Source organism: Micropterus salmoides, unplaced genomic scaffold, assembly GCF_014851395.1.
Source record: "Micropterus salmoides isolate LMB-PRFRI ecotype aquatic unplaced genomic scaffold, ASM1485139v1 Ms_hic_scaffold_17, whole genome shotgun sequence".
NCBI classification, from domain to species: domain Eukaryota; kingdom Metazoa; phylum Chordata; class Actinopteri; order Centrarchiformes; family Centrarchidae; genus Micropterus; species Micropterus salmoides.
The window spans coordinates 8,413,072-8,439,712 of NW_024040817.1; the positions used below are offsets into that span (position 1 = coordinate 8,413,072).

Consider the following 26,641-nt stretch of genomic DNA (forward strand, 5'->3'; position numbering starts at 1 on the left):
AGAAATCTGCAATAAACACGGAAACACCGGCATGCAGGCTGTGGCTTTTCTCCAGACATGTTCAGGCTCTGTTACTTCACTGTTCCCAGGCACAATATTCCTGGGAAAAAGGCAGTGTGACAGCAGCTATAGACAGACAGGGAGACAGCTTCACACACCATGCTGGAAACTCAGGTAAACTCCCACTGCAACGTTACAGTAATATTTTTATCAACTTATGATTTAACTAATCCATACTTGTTAAATGATGATGTTACAGTTTAGCCGATGTGATACATCATCATTAGCTCGCCTGCTGCTTTTCAGTAACTATACTATGTCTATAATATCTTCCACTGGAATCTCAGCAATGTGAGCACAGCTAAATGTATTGGATGATAACGAAACGGTTAGTGATGTGGACTGAATATTATAAATAAGATTGTTGTCACACTTTAGACCGCAGTAATGTGGGTCAAAGTTAGCTTCAGCGACTGAGTGGTGGAAAGCTGTGTACCTGAGTATCTGTAAAAGACAATAAATCTAAATTGAACTTTACAAAGCAAACAGCTGCAGGTCAAAGCTAATGTAGCGATAGCTGACTGCTCTGCCTGCATCACTACAGGCTAGTAAACAAATCTCTCCACATTTGTTTTTTTACCGTTACATCCATAATATTCGCTTTAGCTGGTGAAGGGATGTGGAAAGGGATCCAACTTTGCACTGGATAACGATAGCAACTGCTCAGAAAATTGTGAGCGTTAAAGAATTAATTCCTGCATTCTGGTGTTTTTCTGCACCAATTTATGGTGGAAATTATTTATGTAAAGGGGAACACAAAATTCAGGTGGCTGTATCTTTGTTTCACTGTTTGCTTTTAAATGACTTGAAGGCTGGCAATTCTGCCTTCAGATGTTATGATTGATTACTCATTTGATCATCCTTGTTGCTGAATTGTGGTGAATATTTAACAACTTGTTAACTTGAGCTTGTAACTGATTATTTATTCCCATCTTAAATGTGCAATTGTACTACTGCCTGCCTTGGCCAGGACACTCTTGGAAAAAGAGTTTTTCTAGTTTAATAAAAGTATAAAAAAATAATATAAAATCTAAAACTGTAACAGAATATAATGCAGAGCAGCTCTCAGCTTTCAGATATGTTTCTCTTGTAAATCAACTTTTAATATCATCACTGCTGAATCAACACACACGCAGGTGTGACTGATTGAGGTAACCTCTTTAAATGTGCATCCGTGTGGAAGGGATCCATACCATGGATTCTGCAACCCATTGCACCACTACTATCCATGGTAGTGTGGGGATTTAATTCTTTCATGTTTTGTTCACAGTTCCTGTGTCCACATGAGGAAAAGTCAAGATAGGCTATCAGAGTAAAAATCTCTAGACTAGGGAACTTGATGAGTTTATTTTTTTTAAGTAGCCCATTAAAATATTCCCGCAAATGCAGTGAAGAAGCTGATTATCTGTAATTTGCTAATTATTTCCCTTTTTTAAATCTCCATGAAGGTGTTTATAAGATCACTTTAAAATATCACTTTTGCTGCCCAGGCAACTTTTGTTACCTGTGCCTTTTATTATGGAGATGTAGCCAATCAAACCTCTTGTAGCACAGGCTGCCAATACAATCTGATTATTCCTAAAGCATCTAAATAATCTACACAACGCAGATGATTATTGTGGCAGTAACATGAGAGCAGCTTGTTGTTGAAGCAGGTAAACCAACATACAGAGGAATCTGTGCGTCATGCGTAAAACCCAACAGAACAATTTTATCCACCATATTCTTTCTCTCTCTGTGCATAAATAAATAACAGCTGGTAGCTGCTGAGTGAAAGATTAGTTTCACCGGCGACATTCTGTTTATGGAGCCACCGTCGGACATCGCTATAAAACAAATAGTAACCAATGTGTATAAAAGAAACAGGCTAATGTCCAAAGCGATGTTCTGTTCAACAACAGGAAACTTTTAATATATCTCAAACAATGCAGTGATCGTCTGACATAGATCTTACAGTGTGTAGTCTTCTTTTCCTCTGCAGAGACTAAAGACACTTTTAATGCACCGTTAATGGAAAGTGAAAGTATTGGAAAGTTGAAAAACACACTGAAGGAGTTCCTTAACACATAATAATGACACATGCAGTAGTTTTACAGAACGAAAAGGTGGCTTCCTGCAATAAAATTTGATTTAATATTTTATTTCACATTACACATTTATAATGTAAATGTTTTTTAAAATTTAGTTTGATTCATACCTATTTTTATCATTGATTTATTCATTGATGCAATAGCATGTTAAATCAGTGTTTTTTGAAAGATTTTATTGTTTTCAAATTACTACATAAATTACACATTTTTGTAAACATGTAGAAACTGAATTTAACCACTACTTGTGACTGATTATTGAAATGGATTATTTGGTAAGACAGGGGAAGAGATATAATTCCTGACAAGTTACTCAAACCACTGGGGTTGCTAATGGTTGCCAATCTATTGGTAAGACTGGTGGAACCAGATAGACAGTGATGGTGGTTGGACTACTGAGCGGGTCATGGCATTCACATGAAGTCAGTCACAATCAAGTCAGTCAAACCAGCCACTGTAGTTTACCCTGAGCAGTTATGATGTAGATATAAGGCCGGGTCATACCACAGAGTATCTGCTTTTTGCTTGGGTGAGTGAAGGATTAAAGATACGTTAGATTGGGGGCAGAGAATGGTGTTGCCTGTCAGAATACTTATGACTGCACAGCCTGAGACCCACTGCAGGATCTAATGATAGATCAAAACATCCTTTAACATGAATACTGGGCTTCCATAGAAATACTTACCAAACTTCTGACACATTGTATTATGCATTAATAGCCAGCAATTTCATAATAAATGTATTTCTAATATCTAATATGTGTTTCAGCTCTTTGGTGTCAAGAACAACATGGTCACCAGTAGAAATGGGTATCGTTAAAGAAACTGTATTACTACTCTTACCGATGTTGCTTACAGATCCAGTACTACTTATATGATATTCTTATGGATTGTCTTTGTTTTCTAAAATACAGGACGAACAAAATAAACAATTATTTACTGCAACAAAAAATACAGTGGAATAGCAACACAAGTAGCAAAATCATTAAATGGATGATTGAATTTATGAACCACCTACAGCAAAACAATCAGCTGGCTATGGGTTATAGTAATAGTAAAAGGGAGAATGAGTCTTTTTATGCAGTTTTACCAGTACCAGCTCATCTTGCCTCGCCTCAGTTTTGGTCCGCCATCCTTCGTTTTCCATTTTGTGAGACGCATTTTAACCAGTTACTAGGACAACATGGATGCACACACACGCAGAGTGGAAGTTGGAAGAGCAAGATCCTCAAAGTGATTAAAAATACAATATAATAATCAACCATGAAATGATTTTACATGAAAAAGGACTAATACCAATTCAAGTCAAGTTCTGCAATCCTACTGTAGGCCTATGTGTACAATATACATTGAGCACTGGGCTCATATATACATATACATGTATATGTCTTTTTTCGACTACTCAAAGCGCTTTTACACTACATCTGCATTCAGCAGTCATACACTGGAGGGACAGCCGCCAGGGGCAAATCGGGGTTCAGTATCTTGCCCAAGGACACTTCGCCATGCAACCAGGGGGAGCCAGGGATTGAACCGCCAACCTTCTGCTCTACCTCCTGAGCCACAGCCGCCACGTCTGGGGTACTTGTTTTTTATATTTTACATTTTATTGTTAAAATGTTTTGCAATTGGCACCCATCCATCATATTCACAGAGCAATAGCTACTATAGTAACCGTTAAACAGTGACATAGACATTGATAGAAAGACAGCTGGAGATTTCATCTGCATCATGTTAATCACAGTCTCTGTCTCTCTCTCAGGTGTCCATGTTTTACAGAGGATGAGCGGCTGTGAGTGGGATGAGGAGACTGGAGAGTTTAATGGTTTTAGTCAGTATGGTTATGATGGAGAGGACTTGATGGCATTTGACCCGAAGACATCGACATGGATCACTTTGAAACCAAACGCTGTCACCATCAAAGAGAGGTGGGATTCTGACAAAGCTAGAGCAAAAAACAATGAGGTTTACCTCACCCAGCTTTGTCCTGAGTTGCTGAAGAAGTATTTGGACTATGGGAGGATGACTCTCCAGAGAACAGGTAGAATCACATGACCTGATGTAGACACAACAATGTTCAAATCTCTGATCAGACTGACTTGCCGTTGTATTATCACTCCAATCAATCTGACACAACCTTATTTTTGTGGCAATAAGATTTGATTTAGCCATAAATTAAATAGACTGACATTTTTGGGTAAATTACTTTTTTCTCAAAGCTGAGACTGTGAGCTAGTGCACAGTTAGTGTAAGTAAGTTTTTAAAGATTAGTTTTTTCAAAATATTGAGTTTGCTGTATCTTGACTTGTCAAGTCACTGCTGGTTAATCAAGGCAATGTTGAGCCAAACGCAGGCAGTCCAGGATGATTCACTGATAAGGTAGCTTACAGGCAGGCAGGTAGGTACAGGTCCTTGTAACATAACAGAAAATAAATTTACAGCTCAAAGAAAACACTATCTGTGTCTTTCTTAACAATTTAGACAGCATTCTTTGTAAAGCTAAGGTGGTTTTTAATCACAGTTTCAAAATATTTAAAGCTACTGATGGTTTCTACAGTGATTGTCAAAGTTTTTTCAGGTGCCATTTAAATCCTGTATATTTCTGCACACACATCAAGCTACTGATACCAAACAATATATTTTTTGTATTCACCACCTGTATGTGTGATGAACATCTTCACATGTTGTGATCACATTATGTTTGCTCTCAGATGGGTCCAGCAACATCACCATACCGATTACTGCTGCAGTGGTTGTTTTTGCTGTCGTTCTCATCGCTGTTATTGGATTTACTGTTTACAAAAAGAAGAGAGGTGAGAGACTTAAAAGGAGCTGAGTTCATGTTCTTATTCAGACTGCAAAATTTAAGCAACATTTAATAGTAAACAAACATCTGAAGCAACCAACAGTAAGACAGAGTAGCCTTTGATATAAACATACAGTATAATACACACAATATAAAGAGATCTAAAAAGAAAATGAAATGAAAAGTCATTTATGTATCACTTTAATTCACATGAGACAAAATTAGTATAAAAGATATTCTGCCATGTTAAACTGTGACAAGTAAAATTATTTGTAATTTTTTCTTATTTCAGCAAATCGCCCTCCAACTCGTAAGTAGAATCTTGTTTTTATTCTGTTGGTGTGACATTCACTCTGTAGATTAAAAAGGGCTTTCAGTGTGAGCTGAGGTAGTTCAGTGCAGGAAAAGAGGACTAACAGTGTGTTTCTGACCTTACAGCTTCTGTCAACAGCTCTGAGCTCTCTGAGAGACTGAATCCAGAAACAAGATTGACAAACTTTTCTGTTCTGGGGTCCTGGGGTTTTAGTGTTTTCGGTGTGGTGGGGATGTTTTTACTATTGTTCTGAAATGGCTCTGTAGTGTCAAGCACTTTCTGCTACATGTATTTGTATGAAAAGTGATATATAAATAAAGATTGGATTGATTGATTGATTGAAACACACCACCCTGCACCCAACTGTATTAAAGCCCTGCACGCAGTGACGTCATGTGAGAAGGCAAAACAGTAAATACTGCACTGTGTTAAATATTCACACCTCTAGTCAGGGTCTGAAATTAGCACCGATAAAATGCAGGTAAATACTGTTAGCAGACAGAGAAAATGCACTACAGAAAGACACATGTAACACACACCGAGCACTCAGCTCAGGGAATATCAGTGGTGGAGTTTCAAACCAAACTCACCAGTGGAAGAGGCCCAGTTCGTACTGATTGACAGTCAGTGCGCTGTTTACAAACAGCACCAGCCGGTCGAAGCTGAGAATTATTTTTGTTTGCTGTGTTTGCTCCAGAAGAGGAGGCTTTTGTTGAGGTATGCTATCTTGTGAAGATTTGAACTGAGATGAGGACTGACAAACAGATAGCTTTCCATGAGCAACAATACCTAGCTTTACATATATATAGATACAAAACTTAATGCACTTTTATACACTATTATCACAGAGACTAAATGAATGTAGCTCCAAACTGTGAAATTATAAAGGAAGGACAAAATCAGCAGTGCAGATATGTGACACACTGCTGGTTTTATAGACTGTATTGGAGGTAATAATAATAATCCTTATTTGTAGAGCACTTTTCAAAAACAAGTTACAATGTGCTTTAACAAGTGTAAAGAATAATACAAAAAAACAAGATAAGAGCATGAAAATATTGAAAAGACTAAAATACAGATTAATATAAAATTAGTAAAATACAATAAAATAAAATGGATAAAATAAAGTCAAATAAGATCGGGAAAGGCTCTCCTATAAAAGTATGTTTTAAGAAGGGACTTATAAGAGTTCACTGACTCAGCCGACCTGATTTCCTCAGGCAGGCTGTTCCAGAGCCTCGGGGCCCTGACAGCAAACGCTCTGTCCCCTTTAGTTTTCAGTCGAGACTCTGGAACAGACAACAGACCTCTGCCCGAGGATCTCAAGGTACGTGCTGGTGCGTATGGGACTAAAAGTTCAGAAATATAATAAGGCGAGAGGCCATGAAGAGCTTTAAAAGTGATCAATAAAATTTTAAAGTCAATTCTAAAACATACTGGGAGCCAGTGTAATGAAGCTAAAATAGGAGTAATGTGGTCATATTTCTTTGTTCTGGTTAAAAGCCTGGCAGCTGAGTTCTGGACAGTCTGGAGTCGATCAGTAGATTTTTGGTTTAAACAGGTGAAAAGGCTGTTGCAATAATCCAGGCATGATGAGATGAAGGCGTGTAAAATGGTCTTTAAAAGTTAACATAGATCGAATTGTTGCTATATTTCTAAGTTGATAAAAACATGATTGAACAAGCTTTGTGGTGTGCTGCTCGAAATTTAAATTACTCTCAAACCAAACACCAAGGTTCTTTGCAACAGGCTTAATGTGATTTACTAGGGAACCAGCAGATGGCAGTATTTGATTTGCCATCTGCTGAGACCCAAATCCTTAAGTATAATGTTATAAGAAAGCACTACTTACAACTTTAATTAATGGTATAATTTGTTGTCTCAAGACATTGGTCACCTCACTGCCAGTCAGATTTTAAATGTTGTTCTTTAACCTATGGCATTACTTTGTTACTTGAGCTGTCACACACAGATCCCCCTCTTTATAAGAGATATAAATTATATAATAATTTTATTCAGGCTACAGTTACTCCAATTTTCTGCATATTGCCTACTTGCTCTTGCATTGGTAAAATCTATTATGTTTTTACTAACATTTCACATTTGAGGTGTTATGTTTTCTTTTAGTGAAAGAAAAATATGAATGGTGTGTGTGTGTATAAGTCAGGTCTATTGAAATAAGAGTCATGAAGGCACTTCCTGTATCACCAAAAAAGTAGCTAGTAGGACCAAAAGTCTCTTATGAGATACACATGTGGGGCTATTTCAAATTTACTGACTGAACTTCTTGCCTTCAGTTGCTCTTTATTTTTCTGTAACAGAACAGAAAGCAGAACAGTAAAGTTAAACGTCTCATATAAACCTAAACTGAACTTATTCCAGTCATCAGTGAAATGAAACATTTTGACTGTGGCTGTTTGGAAATGCCTCCAACACACCACCAACAACAATAAATACACTGCTCAAAAAAAACAAAAAAAAACACTTAAACAACACAATGTAACTCCAAGTCAATCACACTCCTGTGAAATCAAACTGTCCACTTAGAAAGCAACACTGATTGACAATCAATTTCACATGCTGTTGTGCAAATGGAATAGACAACAGGTAGAAATTATAGGCAATTAGCAAGACACCCACAATAAAGGAGTGGTTCTGCAGGTGGAGACCACAAACCACTTCTCAGTTCCTATGCTTCCTGGCTTCCAGAGCCCTGCAAAATGACCTCCAGCAGGCCACAAATGTGCATGTGTCTGCTCAAACGGTCAGAAACAGACTCCATGAGGGCCCGACGTCTACAGGTGGGGGTTGTGCTTACAGCCCAACACCGTGCAGGACGTTTGGCATTTGCCAGAGAACACCAAGATTGGCAAATTCGCCACTGGCGCCCTGTGCTCTTCACAGATGAAAGCAGGTTCACACTGAGCACATGTGACAGACGTGACAGAGTCTGGAGACGCTGTGGAGAACGTTCTGCTGCCTGCAACATCCTCCAGCGTGACCGGTTTGGCGGTGGGTCAGTAATGGTGTGGGGTGGCATTTCTTTGGGGGGCCGCACAGCCCTCCATGTGCTTGCCAGAGGTAGCCTGACTGCCATTAGGTACCAAGATGAGATCCTCAGACCCCTTGTGAGACCATATGCTGGTGCGGTTGGCCCTGGGTTCCTCCTAATGCAACACAATGCTAGACCTCATGTGGCTGGAGTGTGTCAGCAGTTCCTGCAAGAGGAAGGCATTGATGCTATGGACTGGCCCGCCCGTTCCCCAGACCTGAATCCAATTGAGCACATCTGGGACATCATGTCTCGCTCCATCCACCAACGCCACGTTGCACCACAGACTGTCCAGGAGTTGGCGGATGCTTTAGTCCAGGTCTGGGAGGAGATCCCTCAGGAGACCATCCGCCACCTCATCAGGAGCATCCCCAGGCGTTGTAGGGAGGTCATACAGCCCACACACACTACTGAGCCTCATTCTGACTTGTTTTAAGGACATTACATCAAAGTTGGATCGGCTTTCCACTTTGATTTTGAGTGTGACTCCAAATCCAGACCTCCATGGGTTGATAAATTTGATTTCCATTGATAATTTGTGTGATTTTGTTGTCAGCACATTCAACTATGTAAACAAAGGAGTATTTAATGAGATTATTTAATTCAGATCTAGGATGTGTTATTTTAGTGTTCCCTTTATGTTTTTTGGAGCAGTGTATTTTCATTTTTTAAATAAAACACTGAAAATGATAAATGCCTTTTCTTTACACTTGCAGCACAAACAATCAAACAACTACATTTATGTCTTATGTCTCCAATAATGACATCTAAATGTGGTATAACACTTGTTTTGTCAGAGATTTCTGTAGCTCGAACCCAAATGCAGACAATGACTCAGTTCGGGAGGGTATTTACACGTTTCATTGAACACAAGGAAAAGGGATTGGTTAGATGCAGGGGGTTGGATGCCTCCGGTGTGGTGAGGCATGAAAGAGCTAGGTGAGGCAGGACAGGTAACAGGGCTGACTGGGAAGAGCGTCGGTGGTGGGGAGATTTCCAGGCTGGCGTTCCTTGAGGTAGAGCGACTCCAGGATAGAGCAGGGTCTCCAAGGACTCTAAACAGGGCGCAGGGTCAAAACTGACACAAAGTTCAGGAGGCAGGTTAGGCAGATAGTAGCATTACCTACTACACAACTAATAATCCAGCCAGGAACTGAGGAGATGGCAGGGTATATAAACCAGTCCAGATGACAACAGGAGACAGGTGTGTGAAGAGTAAATTGCCTGCAGCTGGAGGAAGACGCCCAGCTCCCAGAGACACTGCCCACAACTCCGCCCTGAAGGAGAGAGGTGGAAAAGCGAGGAAGAGGGAGAGAGAGAGAGAAGGGAACACCACAGGAAGACAGACAAAACCAAAACCCACCAAGCATCTCTTACACGCTCAAAAGGGGACAAAATAAACTCAAACACATCCACACAACACACCAGCTGTCACCTCCCTGCTTGTGGCAGCATGACATGTTTACTGTTATTAAATACTACCAAAACTACAACCTATATCACAAATAGATCATTTTAAACATCATTAAAAAGAAGTATATACAGGACACAGAGGTGTCCTGGCTGATTATGAAGACAGTTCAGACTTGCATGTAGCATCATATCGCTGCTGAGGAGATGATTTAATATATCACAATCACCTCTCTGACATGATTACCACATTTCAAAAACAACCATATCACTTTTTGTTTTATATTTTGCTGTATCTAGCAACACAGTTGGGGCAGGGACAACTGACTGAACCCCATGTTGACGGGGATCATCAGGTCTCCTGGTTCTGCTTCTAGGCATCTCCTCAGTAGTAGACGAACCGTCGGATTAGGAGGAGGAGGAGGATGGCACTCTGGAGGTCTGCGATGTAACTCTAGTCCTTCTCCACCTCCAATGAGTACAAGCTCCACTTCCGGTACTTTTTGTTGTACACCTTGCTGTACCTGATAATACAGAAAGGATGATCAGCTTAGTGAAAAGTTTGTAATACCTGACATTATTCTCTTATACAGTAATTAGCATTTCCACATAAAATGCAATCAAAACAATAAATCAGCACCATCTATCTGTATTCCTCATACTGTTTAATATTTTTTGACTCATCACTTATAAATGTATTGAGTAAAATGCATAGGAGTAATAATAAAAATGCAACATACTGAACTGTGTCATCAGCTTTTCTCCTGGCTGGACTGTGGACACGGTGGTTGTAATCCAGGCCAACCAGCATGGTCCGATCAGTGTACTGGTGAGAAGTACAGGGCTATGAAAGATTTTTTACTTCTGGTAAAATAAGTAATGGCATAACAGCACCAATTACAGTAAAAGGTTTTCACACAGTAGGTTTAGCTACGAACAATGTCAACTATATTATATTATAGGTAGCTTATATATCAGAAACACAGATACTTGGGGACCCTTATCCATCATTGTTTATGTATACTAACGTTGAAAAGTCTTTCTCATAACTACACACAGCTACATCACCACATTTGTAAAAGTAACATACAGTCAAACATCAACTGCAGACACAAGATAATCACACAAACAGCCCCTTGGTGTTCCTCAGTTGCCACTATAGTTGAAAAGCCACGCAGATATTACCTCTGGTCTGAACGCTTGGCTCTTCAGGTCTGAGAGAGATGACCGGTTGTTGTTAGCAGCAGGGTTGGTAGCCATGGCAACGAGGGAGAGTGACAGTCAGCCAGCCAATCATTGAATAAGTGTTTTAGAAGCAACTTGCCTACCCGGCTTTTAATAGAGCTTATTTACAATAATTCAGTGAAGGCTTGAACCGAGCAGTGGGCACAGCACTGTGTTTGGACTGCGGTGTGAACGTTAAGTCTTGTATTTAGGAAATTAAATAAACACAGCAGTAGGTGTGGTAAATTGCTTTAGTGGGATTCTAGTGCAAAGCTAACGTTAGCTCCGCTATCGTGGTTAACGTTAGCCGCATTAGCATTAAGCCTGAAATCCGAAACGCCACAGTAGTCAGTGGCATGTGGTGGGTTAGTTTTTGTGGAACTACTGTAACGCTAACGTTAGCTCTGCTTATTAGTTTCAAACTCATAAATTCAAATTCAAGTTGAGCAATTCAAATTCAGTTTTTTAATGCAAGTATTCAAGTTGAGCAATTCAAAGTCAGTTATAAAGCTTGATAAATACGGGGCCCAGGCATTTAATGGGAACCTGCATTTATTTGTCAAAATGTGTTCCCACACCAGTCCAGTAAAGGACATAGTTGGCTTTATGGGACTCAGCTATTGAAGTGTTACAGTATTTGTATTTCATATGACAATTTCAAGAATGTTTATTTTATTGTATTGTTTGTGTTACATTGATGCAATAATGTGTTTCCTGTCCTGGAGAGTTCTGAAGTGGCCAGCAATGACTCCAGATCTTAATCCCAAAGAGCACCATTAGAGAGGTCTCAAAAACAGCAGTTTGGAGAAGGAACTACGATGGAAATTTGATATTTTACTCTGTTTACTGTTTCATCCTGCATGCTCCATTATTATATACAAAGGTCTCACTGTATGGTATTTGATTATTTTATCATGTTAGGAGATTTCTTATCTGACTGACCTTGATAGGCCTTTAAATCTCAAAGACCTTGAACTGTTGGCAAAAGAGGAGTGATCCAAAATTCCAGTACAGAGGTGTAATAAAATCACTGATGGTTGAGGGTTATTTTGTTTAGTAAATTTTTGGAGTTCTGTGTGGAATGTTTTGGCTTTTTTATCTGGTGGTATTATGGCGCGTCCATATGTCAGCTCCTCCATGTCGAAGTGTCCTTGGGCAAGATACTGAACCCCAAATTGGTTCTGATGACTGCACTGTTAGTGTGTGTGTGTGTGAATAAATGGTTGAATGTGACATGTAGTGTAAAGCTCTAACTATAACTACAGTCCATTTATCCATTTTATTTTTTTACTGTACACACTGTTTATTTTATTGTATTCCATTCTATTACTCTATATTTAAACTATTTTAGTCTTTTTTTCTCATCTAGTTTGATTCTTTTTATGCATATAGTTTGACCATTGTTGTTTGACCACCCGAGAATTATGCCAATGACTGTAATTGCTGTGCACATGACAATAAAGAATTTGCAGCTTGAAATACAATTTTATATTGATACAAACATAGCAACGAACATATTTGTTGTCAGTATCTGTCGTATTTATAATCCAATGAAGAAGAAACACTCTCTGTAAGAGTGTTTAGTGTTTTACTTTGTTTAGATGGCAAAAGTAATGATGGAGGCATTCCCTCCGACGCCAGATCTTAAATTTGAATCATCTAAAAAAGGACATGAAAAGGGAGAGGAGAGTTCTGGCTCTCCAAATCCTAAGCTATCTGGTACATGCTGTAAATCAAGCACACAGTGTACCTAAAAATTACTATGTAAATAAATATTAATATCATGTAATTATTTTGTTTCAATATTTGATGAGCACACTTGTTGTGCAATGTTTGTAGCCTTTAGGTATCTGGAATCTAGACCTGCCATTACTGACGGGGTGAATTGTTGTGAAGCAGCAGATGTGGAATTGTGATATAAGTACACCTGCGATACCTTGATGTATAATAAATGGTGCATGAACTGTCTTCTGAACGACTTAATGCACACTACATGACAACATTCACCCATTCTCACACACATTCATACTCTCATGGAAGAGGTTGTCTCGTTTACTAGGACACTTCTGAAAATGACAAAAAAAAAAAAGTTCCATAAAAATATTAATGTAAAATAGACAAAGTACTCAAATCTAATATGAAGAGGTTTGTCTCACTTGTACAGTGTAGTAATACAATTCAGCATATCTATGCACATATCTGGAAGCTATTTTTAAAAAATTCCGCAGCATTAATAAGTAATTTATTGATGGTCCCTTAGCAAACCGACTTGGTTCCCTTGGTGGTACCCAAGTAAAATTACTTCACTTACCTATTATTTATGAGACATTAAGTAATGTAATAAAAATTGCGAAGTTTCACGTTGTTATCCACGTGCTGTTTTTTGCGACGTTTAATAATGTTAAAAGCAGTTTATTTTGAAAGTGTACTTTTGTAACTGGGCGTTGCATATTTATTGTTTGACCGCGGAGCCCTAAACGTCCAAAACACGACGCCAAGAGGTTTTGACCAAGCGTCCGTACCAACACTGGGTGAAAGTAGCCTAAGAAGACGCCCCTGGATCCCGAGTGAATGTCTGTTAAAACCGCAGTTCAAAGGTATGGCGGGTGGATAGTGCCACGGATAACCTACCAAAGGAGACCGTCGTGTGACAGCTACGTGTGTGGATAGGCTGCCATAACTCGCCGCCAAGTCGCCGCCGGTCTCCCGTCTGCAGTCCCAATCACTCCCATTCAAAAATCCACACGGTCTGGCGGCGACGGCAGGGTAGACTGCTCCTTCTCCTTCTCCTGGTAATCCTCGCTCTGACACTATCCACCCGCCATACAAAGGTAGGGTTGTCCCAACTCTAGCTGAAAAACAATAACGCCACGCATCAGAACAGGATGAAAAACTTATTTTTGTTGCTTCTCTTCTGTCACGTTTCATCACCAGGTAAGATCACATTTTAAGTATTTAGTTCAAGCTCTTTGCTTTACTTTCCACACAGATCTGCGTTTTACAGGCGTGCTTTAGTTTTTTTTATAACGTCCATCTCCATAAGCCTGATAGGCCTATGTTATAACTGAATTATACTGAAAATACATCACATTTATGACACGTGATGAAGATGTGCATATTTATAGGCAACTGAGTGTATAAACCTTGTTTGTCTTACAGTGAAACACTCCCTGAAGTTTTTCGCAGCTGCATCTTCTGGAGTCTCACACTTAATTGTAGCAGCTGCAGTTGTTGATGGTATAATGGCGGTTTACTGCGACAGTAGAGAAGTACAAGCAAAACAGGACTGGATGAAAACATTTTTTGAAAACAATCCTCAGCATAATGAGACTTACAGTCGAGAGTGTTTCAAGCATCTGCCGAACGTCGTCCAAGCCTGGATTGAACTTTTTAAGCAGCACTTCAACCAAAGTGGAGGTAAAGTATTTATGTTTGTTAGATTTTACATTTTACTGTAAAATGTTTTGCTTTCTGGTTTGGTGTTCATCAAACAGATATAGCTTATATTATGAACACATAGACTTGTGGTAAAGTGTGCACCTTACAGCCATCTGTATTTAGAGCTGGGACTGTATCTGAGGCAGCAGGTGTCTCACAGGTCTGACTGTGTGTTGGTGCAGAATACAAGAAGACATCCCCACCTTGTGTAGTGTCATTGGCAGCCATCTATCATTTCACAGAACAATAGCTACCATTGTAACAAAAGACAAATGGAGTTATCATCTGTGCATCATGTTAATCAGTCTCTCTTTCTCTCTCAGGGGTCCATGTTTTACAAAGGATGTGTGGCTGTGAGTGGGATGATGAGACAGAAGAATTTAATGGTTTCTCTCTGTATGGTTATGATGGAGAAGACTTATTGGCATTTGACCTGAAGACAGAGAAATGGATTGCTCTGAAACCACAGGCGTTCGACATCAAAAAGGAATGGGATGCTGACAAAGACAGAGCAAAAAAGTATGAGAATTACCTCACTCGTATTTGCCCCGAATGGCTGAAGAAGTATGTGGACTATGGCAACAGTTCTATGCAGAGAACAGGTAGAATCACATGACTTGATGTAGACACAATCAGTGGCGTGTGGTCGGGTAAATTGCCAAGTGAGAGGGGATGTCCTTTTTGATGGCAATTATCTAATGTATTGTGGTATTACATACCCGCTGCTTATAGTGCACAGTACAAATAGGTTACAGTTAAGAATAAAATAAGCATTCAGAAGTTAAATCAGAAGATGTTTTACATTTGCATAGTAGCAGTGGTGCATGTATCAAATAGGCCTACATACTTCTTGTTTAATGCTTGGCCAAATGTTCATAACACAACATCACTCAAGACTAACAGTATATACAGAGTGTGAACAATTATTCAGGTAACCTGACCCAGTGCCCTGCAGGTGCCCTGCAGGTGCTGTTCGTGGAGCTCATTATCTACTTATGCGTACACAACCGCAGTAAAAATAATAAGGTTACTTCAGCAACTATTCATTCACACCTAAATTCAGACAAGCAAAGCAAAATAAACAATATATATCAAAAACTGCACACAGTTCAGTTAAGTTCAGAGAGAGAAGGAGATGACATTTTACTCACCCTATTTGAAAAGGAAGACCATTCTCCTGTCTTTCATGGGGGCGAAGTGGTCAATAAACAAGTTATAGAATTTGAATGATGTTGACCACATGCTGTGATTTGATTGGCGTGAAGCCAGACAGCAGCTTTTTTTTCCGCAAAGGGATGCCAACTCTGCCTTCACGTAGTCAGTCTGCAGGTCAGTCTACGGTAGTGCATTACTTTCTATCAAAGCTGAGACTGTGAGAGCTAGTGCACAGTTAGCATAAGTAAGTTTACACAGATTATAAAATAGAGAGTTTGCTGTTTCACTGAACAGTGATACTGTTATTGACTACTTTGCTGTGAACCATAAAAACAGGCAGATCCTTATCTCTGACTGTAGTGAGTTTCTTTAGTGGTGATGTCACTACCTTCTCTGTCTATACTGTATACAGACAGTGTGAAAGTTATGTAACAAATGGGTTGTTATGTAGTACTGTCTTATGTTGTAGCTCATTAGATTGCTGTCTGGGCCTGTATATGTAGTGCATTTACCTGAATGAGATGTTGTTTACATGTGAGCCTAATGATTTTGTGTCTTGAGATCACTTAGGTATCCTGGAGATGTTGACCACCATGGAGCTTTACTTTTTGCATGCAGATGCTTGCAGTTTGTTTGGTTCTTGTTCACACACTCAAGGACGCACATGCATGAAGGACATGGACATTGATCCTGAACAGTTGGTCGTAGTAAATCAACTACAGAGGCAGTGACTAAGAATGCATGATTTTAAATATTTACAAAATCAAGTTTGCAAATGTTCATGAGGAAGGAAATGTATTGTTTTGCATTTGTTAGACCTCAACGATGCACTTTGTTGAGAAACACTGAATTCAAACATAACTTGTTTGTTTAAAAGAATACGTTTCACTTAAAAAAAAAAAATTGGTATGATTTGCATCATAGTCATTAGTTATTATAGTTTTGTTTTTTTTTATAATTTTCCCACCTTCAGTTAGTGATTCCCTATTAAATTTTTTCAACATGCTTTTACTTTGTTTTCTTTACTTTCTGGTTCACCCTTTCGTTTCTCTCTCTCTCTCTCTCTCTCTCTCTCTCTCTCTCTCTCTCTCTCTCTCTCCAGAGCTTCCCTCAGTGTCTCTCCTCCAGAAGACTCCCTCCTCTCCAGTCAGCTGCCACGCTACAGGTTTCTACCCTGACAGAGCCACGATGTTCTGGAGGAAAGATGGAGAGGAGCTTCATGAGGACGTGGACCTCGGAGAGATCCTCCCCAACAACGAAGGATCCTTCCAGATGAGTGTTGACCTGAATCCTCCAACTGAAGACTGGGAGAAGTACGAATGTGTGTTTCAGCTCACTGGTGCGAAGGACGACATCGTCACTAAACTGGACAAAGCAAAGATCAGAACCAACTGGGGTAAGAATCTGTTTAAAAATGACAAAGGTGAGAAATACTGTATATTTCTGCACACACATCAAGCTCGTGATAGGATGCAATAGATTGTATTATCCAAAGAAGGTAAAAGTATAGGGCAACTGCTGGTAAACGACCTCACGGAGGTTAAATAGCTGAGTTTCCCAACCAGTCATTTTTGAACAGAAGTAGTCTCTCAGATTAGGGACGAAACATCTTCTAGTATCTTCAACCAAGTCCAGTTGCCCTTGACTTTAACCTTCTTTGGATAACTATGACCTGGATGACTGAGAACCTTCACAGACAATAGATTATATTGTTTTTACCAACTTTTGTTTGATGAACATCTTCACATATTGTGATCATATTGTTTTGTATGTTTTTTTATTGTTTTTGCTGAGCAGATGAGTCCAGTAACATCACCATCCTGATTACCGCTGCAGTGTTTGTTCCTGCTGTCGTCCTCATTGCTGTTATTGGATTTACTGTTTACAAAAAAAAGAAAGGTGAGAGACTCAAAAGAGCTGAGTTGATGCTCTTATCCAGACTGCAAAGCTGAAGCAACATTTAAAAATAAACAAACATCAGAAGCTACCAAGTGTAAGACAGAGTAGCCTATGATATAAACTTACAGTATAATATAATATATAATATGCACATGAAATAAAGAGATCTAAAAAGCAAAGGAAATTGGATTTATGTATCACTTTAATTTGACAGAAAATAAGATTTAGGAAAATTTGAAAAAAAACATGTTCTGCCATTTTAAACTGAGATGAGTAAAACGATTTGTATTTTCTTCTCATTTCAGCCAAACGACCTCCACCTCGTAAGTACAATCTTGTTTTTATTCTATTGTCTGTGATCTGACATGCACTCTGTAGATTACAAAAGTGTTTCAGTGTGAGCTGAAGTAGTTCAATGCAGGAAAAGAGGACTAAGTGTGTTTCTGCCTTACAGCTCCTGTCAACAGCTCTGAGCTCTCTGAGAGACTGAATCTAGAAACAAGACTGACAAACACACCAACCTGCACCTTAGACTGTATAAAAGCCCTGCACACAGTGATTTCATGTTGGACAGCAAAACAGTAAATGCTGCAACTGCGTTAATGCTGCTTTCCAAATTGCTCGAAACTTGGAAATTTCAAAGTTACAATTTCTGACTGACTGATAATTATCATCATGTACTCTTTATCGAGTGTGCACACAACTGCATGAACCCTCAGCTGTGCACTTAGTATTAATTAAAAAGAGCTTTTGTAATGAAAACAAGTGACATACATACGTCAGTTGGTAATCCTCAAAACTCAATAAATTTGTGTACTTCCTAATGGTTTTTTCTATTTTTCCTGAATAACTGTGCAGAGAAGACGACTTTTAGAGACTGTTTGCATGACCAGGTCTTACTATATGATGGTATGTATTATTTTAATTCGATACAGGCACATATACTTTATGTCGTCCTTTAGTTTATGCTTTACCATCTACAAGTTGCCATGGGAGCTGCCATTGTTGTGTGACATCATTCATTTTTGTAGTACAACTTTTGTATTGAAACTGTGTATTTTTTGTTTGCTGTGTTTGATCCAGAAGAGGTGGCTTTTGTTGAGGTATGCCATCTTGTGAAGATTTGAACTGAGATGAGGACTCATTAATTGGTGCTGGAACTGTGGGTTTTGTATTGAGCACTGACCGCATAATACACCGTGTTGTAATGTTTTGTGTAACCTAAATATACAACATAGCTTACATTAAATGATGCCTAAATGAGCAGGTTGTAATTCCTTCATTTAACGCCTACATTTCAAAAGTACCAGATTAAATTTCTGAGTGGCAGATGAAAAAATGACTTGCCTGCCACAGTGGGAAAAACAAGTGAATTTCAGACTGTACCTCCTGTTAAATAAGCTTTCTTAATTTAAAAGCAAAGAAACCTGAGATTGTTTTGCCGTTCGCTGTGTCACATGAAACATCTGTGTCACATTACAGCTGTAAAGAAAATATCTGCAAACAGATGAGCAACAATACCTAGCTTTACATATATATAGATACAAAACTTTTAAGAACAATAAAAAAAGGCAAGAACTCGCTTTTTTGAAAGTGATTTATTTGCACTGCCATGTCATTTCTTTTGTACTGATGTTTTACTTTTCTATAAAATTGCTTTATGAAAAGTCACACAAGTTCACCATCTGTGTCTGTAGGTTCATTGACATTAATGCACTTTTATACACTATTATCACAGAGACTAAATGAATGTAGCTCCAAACTGTGAAATTATAAAGGAAGGACAAAATCAGCAGTGCAGATATGTGACACACTGCTGGTTTTATAGACTGTATTGGAGGTAATCCTTAAGTATAATGTTATAAGAAAGCACTACTTACAACTTTAATTAATGGTATAATTTGTTGTCTCAAGACATTGGTCACCTCACTGCCAGTCAGATTTTAAATGTTGTTCTTTAACCTATGGCATTACTTTGTTACTTGAGCTGTCACACACAGATCCCCCTCTTTATAAGAGATATAAATTATATAATAATTTTATTCAGGCTACAGTTACTCCAATTTTCTGCATATTGCCTACTTGCTCTTGCATTGATAAAATCTATTATTTTTATACTAACATTTCACATTAGAGGTGTTTTCTTTTAGTGAAAGAAAAATATGAATGGTGTGTGTGTGTGTGTGTGTGTGTGTATAAGTCAGGTCTATTGAAATAAGAGTCATGAAGGCACTTCCTGAATCAGAACTTCATTTTTCTTATCACAACCAAAAAAGTAGCTAGTAGGACCAAAAGTCTCTTATGAGATACACATGTGGAGCTATTTCAAAGCTACTGACTGAACTTCTAGCCTACAGTTGCTCTTTATTTTGCATCAGAACAGAAAGCAGAACAGTAAAGTTAAATGTCTCATATTAACTTAAACTTAACTTATTCCAGTCATCAGTGAAATGAAACATTTTGACTGTGGCTGTTTGGAAATGCCTCCAACACACCTGGCCATGCGACATCATCTTATTTTGTTTGATTATTATGGACAGTCCATCCCAACGGACTTCATCATCTGATCCAATTCATATTTAAGTTTCTATTCATGGAATCTGGGGTGAGTGAAAATATTGTGGTGTATCCGCAAAGCTACTGTTCAGACATTTGGTGCCTTTATTAACCACTTATCTTGCAGCTTGTTATTCAGAAATATAGTGGCTGCATTTTGTTTGTCATAAATAGATTGTTTTGAGATATTGGGAGAGGGAATTGCATTATTACTTCTTCTATTACAAAACCCCACAACATAACACCCTGGCGCCACTTGGTGTGAACACTGTGACATTACATCAGTACAATATGATTGTTGTACGATATTTACTAAATTAGCTCGCTACTTTTATTTCATTATTATTTGGTATAAGGTGGAAATGTGCTCATATTATGTCTTTCTAGTGTAAATCACCATGTTCCTCATTAATCTCTGTTCTTATCCCACTCACAACGTTTAACTGTAAAACTTTCGAAACTGAATGAAACTCTATGAAGCATATACGTGAAGTTCATGTCGGATTCTTAATTTGAAACGACCTCAGACCGACCAAACAGGCTTAAACACAACCTGTGGTTTCATGTTTCAGAATCATACGTCCACCTCCAGTCATAACAAAAAACACTCCCACCTCCTTCCGTGAGGAAAAAATAATAGGATAGAAGATAAAACAGCTGCTCGGTTAGCTCCAGCTTTATAAGACTTTGTTTTAACTTATTCATACTGTATACATCATGACGAGTGAGATGGTAATGTGTGCATACTTACACTGAATGCATACATCTTGTTTGTCCTACAGTGCAACACTCCCTGAATTTTTCTTCACTGCATCTCTTGGAGTCTCGGACTTTGAGCTTGTGGCTACATCATATGTTGATGGCATTATGTTGGGTTACTGCAACAGCACCCGAAAGACAGCAGAACCAAGAGAGGACTGGGTGAAAAAAATGTTAGAAAACGAAACTGATCTCCTGAACTTGAATCAGTACACTCAACGGTGTTTTGAGAGTTATGGCCTCAAAGCCAGGATTGACAGTTTTAAGCAGCTCTTCGGCCAAAGTGGAGGTATAGCTTATTATAAAGTCTATAAAATCTATACTACTGTTGTAGGCAATTTCACGTTTTACTGCTGAACTGTTCTGCATGTTTTGAAGTTACGTGACCCTCCACAGGGCCACAACATAATATTCAGGACCACTTGCCATCATAGGTGTCATTTAGACTGGGTACCCTTGGTTACCACCACTTTTTGAAATAGCTAATTTTGTCCCCATCGCTTTTTTTTTTTAAAGGATTTGTAAAAAAAAAATAAATAAATAAATAAAAATAAAAAGATTTACTTGCACAATAAGACAACATAAGACAATATAATTTAAATCTAGAAACACGTGCATTGCCAAGAAAGTAACTTAAGCATCAAAAAAAGCTACTGATTACTGCATTATATTCCATTTACACCATATATTGGTGCAGAAAATCTCTCTAGAATGCAGTAAATTAACAGTTTAATGCTCAAAATCTTCTAGGGGAAGAACCCCCCCCCCCCACTGATAAATTTTGGCATTGAAAATTTCTTCAAAATAAATAATATATAAAATAAATAAAATTAAATATCTTCTCGTCTTGTTTTCGTGACCAAAAGTCTTTCACGCTCCGTCTGAGATTTGCTTCCCAGTCATTTCTATGTGAAAGGGGTAGGCTACGACAGATTCGCTTCAGGAATTGACCAGCCTCCTTCAATTGGTGCAGACGAAAATGTGATTTAATTTTGACAGCCGAAATCGAGAGGTAGCCTAATATTCAGAAATTGCGAAGGAGTGGGTGGCATTGGCCTGTCATTTAAATATTGTTTGTTCACATTCTTGATTTATGTAACCTGATGTTACTGTAGCCTACTCATTACGTTTTGGGGTTATTTTGATTATTTAAGTTTACCATGGTAATTTATGTTGCTGATTAAACTTTAGGCCTTTAGAGTATATTCTGTAGTAAGTTATATACATTTCAGTAGGAATAGTTCGTTATTTTAGGACTTACAGTCAAGTTTTATTATTACATATATAAAACTTGGCCATCATATCACAGGTCACAACAATAGTTGTCCTTCAGGCAATGCATAGTATTTTTAAGATCATCTTTCCTCATGAGATCATTTGTACATCATTGAAGTCTGTCTCTCTCTCTCTCTCAGGTGTCCACATTTTACAGAGGATTAGTGGCTGTGAATGGGATAATGAGACTGGAGAGATTAATGGTTTTAATCATTATGGTTATGATGGAGAAGACATCATATCATTTGACCTGAAGACATTGACATGGATCGCTGTGAACCCAGAGGCTGTCACCATCAAAGAGAGATGGGATGCTGACAAATCCAGAATAACATACAACCAACAGTTCCTCATTGAGATTTGTCCTCAGTGGCTAAAGATGTGTTTGGCCTATGGGAGGAGCTCTCTACTAAGAACAGGTATCACATGACCTGATGTAGTTTCATGGACTTAACTGGCATGAACTGTTATTGCATTATCACTCCAATCAGTCTGACATAGCCTTTTATTGGTGATTGATTGAGCCCTAACCAATCAGAAGAGACTGACATTTTTCCATCAGCACTGAGACTGTGATAACCAGTGCACAGTTAACATGAGTTAATTAAGTTTACAAAGTTTCAGTGTTTCAGAATAGAAAGATTGTTGTTTTTTCACTAAACATTGACACTTTGATTGACTGCTTTGCTGTGAACCATAAAAAGTGTCAGATCATTTCTCTCTTCTGACTGTAGTGAGTTTCTTTAGTGGTGGTGTTTTTCCCTTCTCTGTCGATATAAAGACATTGTGGAGGTTGTGTATCAAAAATGGGTTGTTATGTAACGCTGTTGTAAGTTCTTACAGCTCCCTCCATTGTCTTTCTCTCTCTTTACTCTCCAGAGCTTCCCTCAGTGTCTCTCCTCCAGAAGACTCCCTCCTCTCCAGTCAGCTGCCACGCTACAGGTTTCTACCCTGACAGAGTCACGATGTTCTGGAGGAAAGATGGAGAGGAGCTTCATGAGGACGTGGACCTCGGAGAGATCCTCCCCAACAACGATGGATCCTTCCAGAGGAGTGTTGACCTGAATCTTTCATCAGCCACACCTGAAGACTGGAGGAGGTACGACTGTGTGTTTCATCTCTCTGGTGTGAAGGACGACATCGTCACCAAACTGGACAAAACAAAGATCAGAACAAACTGGGGCAAAACTCTGTTTAGTAATGACAAAGGTGCGAAACACTTTTTTTTTTTTTTTTTTTTTGCTGAATGGTCTCATCATGGTCTTTCTATTTTTGCAGTGGAAAGTGTGGTACGGTGGAGTGGAAATAAGGCGCAGTTAAAATTGGGCAGTAGTTACGATTACTGTAATCCTGTATATTTCTTAGTTATTATTAGATTATATTGTAACTGTATGTGTGATGAACATCTTGTTGCAATCACATTTTCTTTATTTGTTTTTTATATATTTTTATTCTGAGCAGATGAGTCCAGTAACATCACCATCCCGATTACTGCTACAGTGGTTGTTCTTGCTGTCGTCCTCATTGCTGTTATTGGATTTACTGCTTACAAAAAAAAGAAAGGTGAGAGACTCAAAAGAGCTGAGTTGATGCTCTTATCCAGACTAATAAAACTGACATCTGAAGCAACCAACAGGGTTAGACAGAGTAGCCTATGATATAAACTTACAATATAATATACACAATATAAAGAGATCTAAAAAGAAATGGAAACGGGATTTATATTTCAATTTAATTTAAATGAGAAATGAGATAAAGGAGAATGAGGAAAAAATATGTTCTGCCATTTTACACTGAAATGAGTGAAATGATTTGTCTTTTCTTCTTATTTCAGCCAAACAACTTCCACCTCTTAAGTTGTATCTTGTTTTTATTTTGTTGTTCTGTTGTTCTGTTGTTCTGTTTATTCTGATCTGACATGCACTCTGCAGATTGAAAAGGTGTTTCAGTGAGAGCTGAGGTAGTTCCGTGCAGGAAAAGAGGACTAAAAGTGTGTTTCTGACCTTACAGCTCCTGTCAACAGCTCTGAGCTCTCTGAGAGACTGAATCCAGAAACAACACAACACCCTGCACCATAGACTGAATAAAAGCCGTTGCACAAAGTCACGTCATGTGGTACGGAAACATTAACAAACTGTAAATGCTGTGACTGTGTTTATGCTGCTTTCCAGATTTACAGGTGAGCATGTCAGCATTGTTTTAAGTCTCATTTCCAAGTTAAAATTTCCAACTTCCGACCTCAAAGTCTTCCAGGTGCATCATGGTGCATGACGCCAAAAGTGAACAAAAAATATGGCTGACCGTGACAAACTGATGGGTCTTTATCAAGTGTGCACACTACTGAACCCTCAACAGTGCCCTCAGTATTAATTAAAAATATCCATTATGATGAAAACCAGCGGCATAAACATACATTACTTGTTAGCTGTGTACCTACATCAGTTTGTAATCTTCAAAAGCCGTTTCCTAATGTTTTCAATTTTTTGTCATTTTTGTTATTTTCCTGACTAACTTTTCTGCAGAGGTGACGACTTTCAGGAAAATGCACAACAGAAAGACACACACACACCAGCAGTCAGCTCAGGGAATATCAAATGCGGTGTTTCAAACCAAATTTACCAGTGGAAGAGGCCCAGATTGTATTGATTCACAGCCAGTGTGCAGCTTACCAACAGCACCGGCCAGACTACGGGACGTCACTCTGGTGCTGTCACAGAACCACTAAGCTTGTACATTAAATGCAAGAGTTGTCACTAGGTTTTATTTTTGTACACCAATTTTATATATAATTTTATGTGCATGCACTGACTAATAATATATACTTTATATCATGTTTGCATACTAATTGTGCATGCAAACATGAATGTAATGTTTTTGTGTAGCCTAAATATATTGAACATTGAATTACAGCGTAGTTCACATTAAATTATGCCTTGTTGTGACCCCACACTTCACTAACATACAGTAGAAGTGGTTCCATTATAGATTTGACTATTTTGAGCCAGAGTCTAACATGTTTGAAGACAAAAATAGTAAAAAAGCCTTTCTTCCATTGTCTCTGAGAGTTTTGTATAGTACTGATTGTATTTAAATAGCACCAAGAAGTTATCCCATTGCACTTTTCTCTCTCTCCCTCTCCAGTCAGCTGCAGTGCATCAGGTTTCTAGCTGAAGTAACCGACAGTAGCGCTGTGAGTCATGATAATATGACTATTCCATGATGATAAGGTGGCGAAAGATATTCTGGCACTTTCAACAGGAACTGAAATAATTTATCTTCTCTTTTTATTTCAGCCAAATTTCCACCATCTTGTAGGAAACTTTTATTTTATTTCAACTGGTCTGACACATTTAAAAGTGGTTTCAAATTATTTTGAAGATGAAACATTACAAGACTTTAAGGTATATTTCAGGATGAGTGGAGTTTACACTGTTTCACCCAGTTTGTTTCTGACGCCAAATGAAACAAATAAACAATCCTGCATCCTGAATTGCTTCGTGTGGGATAAGAAAACAGTAAATTACTGTGACATGCATGTCTGTGAGTATTTTCTCTGTATTTTAGATATTTTGTGGTTTTCTATTTTGTGGTCTTAGTTTTCTCTTTTTAGGTAGCCTATTTTGTGGTTGCACTGTTGGTAACCTTTGTGGAGTGTAGACTTACAGATAGTTTCGCTTTTATTTGTAGAGGTTTTATGAAAAATGAATGTGATAATATGTGATATATAATTTTAAACATGAGTATAACATTTATTGTATATTGGGTCATTTTAGTGTGTACATAATTGTGTGTGTGTGCAATTATTGTGTAATGTTTTTTTCTCTTTTATTCTCAGGATGAATCCAAACACACTGAATGAGTTACCTCACATGACATGTGACACGTTATTCATTTTAGTTCAATTTTATTTATATAGCACCAATTCAAAACAGAAGTTATCTTATTTCACTTTTTTTTATAGAGCAAGTCTAGACCGTACTCTTTGTAATATTATTTACAGAGACCCAACAGTTCCCTCCATGAGCATGCACTTACTCTCAGTAGCTTTACAGAATTAAAAGAGACTGAAAGATGGCTTCCTGCAACAAAATCAATACATTAAATTTCATCATCATCATTTTTGAATATTGAATATAATATTTGAATAACTACATGAATTACAGGTTTCTGTTTGCTAAGACAGGACATAATTAATGAAAGGTTTCTCATACCACATGTGTTTATAACTAGTGTCTATTAGAAAGACTAGTGGAAACAGAAATACAGAGATGCTGGTTGGACTACTGAGATGGCCATGGCATTCACATCAAGTTGCATTTAAGTTAGTTAAGCCAGTGTAGTTTAGCCTGAGGAGATTCAATGTAGATAATAGGCCTAATGATAGCTCAAAACATACTTTAACCTGAACATTGGGCTTTTCTCTAAAGTTAATATATTTCTGTGTAGCGTAGGCTAATGTAATCTGTGACTGTTTTCAACAGATGCTGTAATGTTGCAACCTCGAGATGTTGATGTCTCTGACACACCTCGCCATGCATAATCATCTAATTGGTTTGATTATTATAAAAAGTCAGTTTCAAACGCATCAGCCCACAGAATCATCTGATC

General features: G+C 38.3%; 2 protein-coding genes and 1 long non-coding RNA gene across 6 annotated transcripts in view; all 3 read left to right on the forward strand.

Annotated features, from left to right (window-relative positions):
- LOC119908018 (major histocompatibility complex class I-related gene protein-like) overlaps window positions 1-19,124 on the forward strand; it is an 84,846-nt gene extending 65,722 nt beyond the window's left edge. For 2 of the 3 annotated variants that reach the window (XM_038725755.1, XM_038725756.1), the window contains exons 2-7: window positions 14,111-14,368; window positions 14,713-14,991; window positions 16,647-16,940; window positions 17,342-17,443; window positions 17,749-17,766; window positions 17,898-19,124. In XM_038725755.1, coding sequence (XP_038581683.1) covers window positions 14,111-14,368; window positions 14,713-14,991; window positions 16,647-16,940; window positions 17,342-17,443; window positions 17,749-17,766; window positions 17,898-18,028 — 1,082 coding nt within the window. In that variant the 3' untranslated portion in view covers window positions 18,029-19,124. Of the gene's footprint in view, window positions 1-13,405; window positions 13,886-14,110; window positions 14,369-14,712; window positions 14,992-16,646; window positions 16,941-17,341; window positions 17,444-17,748; window positions 17,767-17,897 lie in introns of those variants that run through there. The other variant, XM_038725754.1, reaches the window with a different exon arrangement.
- Window positions 4,206-5,613, forward strand: LOC119908027. Of its 2 annotated transcripts, XR_005445181.1 has the most exons (3): window positions 4,206-4,959; window positions 5,245-5,262; window positions 5,391-5,613. It is a non-coding gene; the product is annotated as an uncharacterized LOC119908027 (long non-coding RNA). The 2 variants fall into 2 exon arrangements; XR_005445180.1 differs by having other exon boundaries at window positions 4,215-4,959; window positions 5,245-5,613.
- A 1,616-nt stretch (window positions 19,125-20,740) lies between the features above and the next one.
- On the forward strand, window positions 20,741-24,985 carry LOC119908024 (major histocompatibility complex class I-related gene protein-like). Its single transcript, XM_038725765.1, has 5 exons — window positions 20,741-21,047; window positions 22,174-22,452; window positions 22,913-23,242; window positions 23,495-23,596; window positions 24,044-24,985. Exons 1-5 carry the CDS (start codon window positions 20,756-20,758, stop codon window positions 24,109-24,111), a joined length of 1,071 nt encoding a protein of 356 aa, XP_038581693.1. The 5' UTR covers window positions 20,741-20,755; the 3' UTR covers window positions 24,112-24,985.
- The last annotated feature ends 1,656 nt before the right edge of the window (window positions 24,986-26,641 follow it).

What these genes read in the sequence shown, in the direction of transcription:
- LOC119908024 (XM_038725765.1), top strand. Translation starts at nt 20,756, where the DNA reads ATGCATACATCTTGTTTGTCCTACAGTGCAACACTCCCTGAATTTTTC. An exon ending in TCTGTTTAGTAATGACAAAG is followed by an intron (nt 23,243 to 23,494) that starts GTGCGAAACACT and finishes TATTCTGAGCAG; the next exon opens with ATGAGTCCAGTAACATCACC. An exon ending in TGCTTACAAAAAAAAGAAAG is followed by an intron (nt 23,597 to 24,043) that starts GTGAGAGACTCA and finishes CTGACCTTACAG; the next exon opens with CTCCTGTCAACAGCTCTGAG.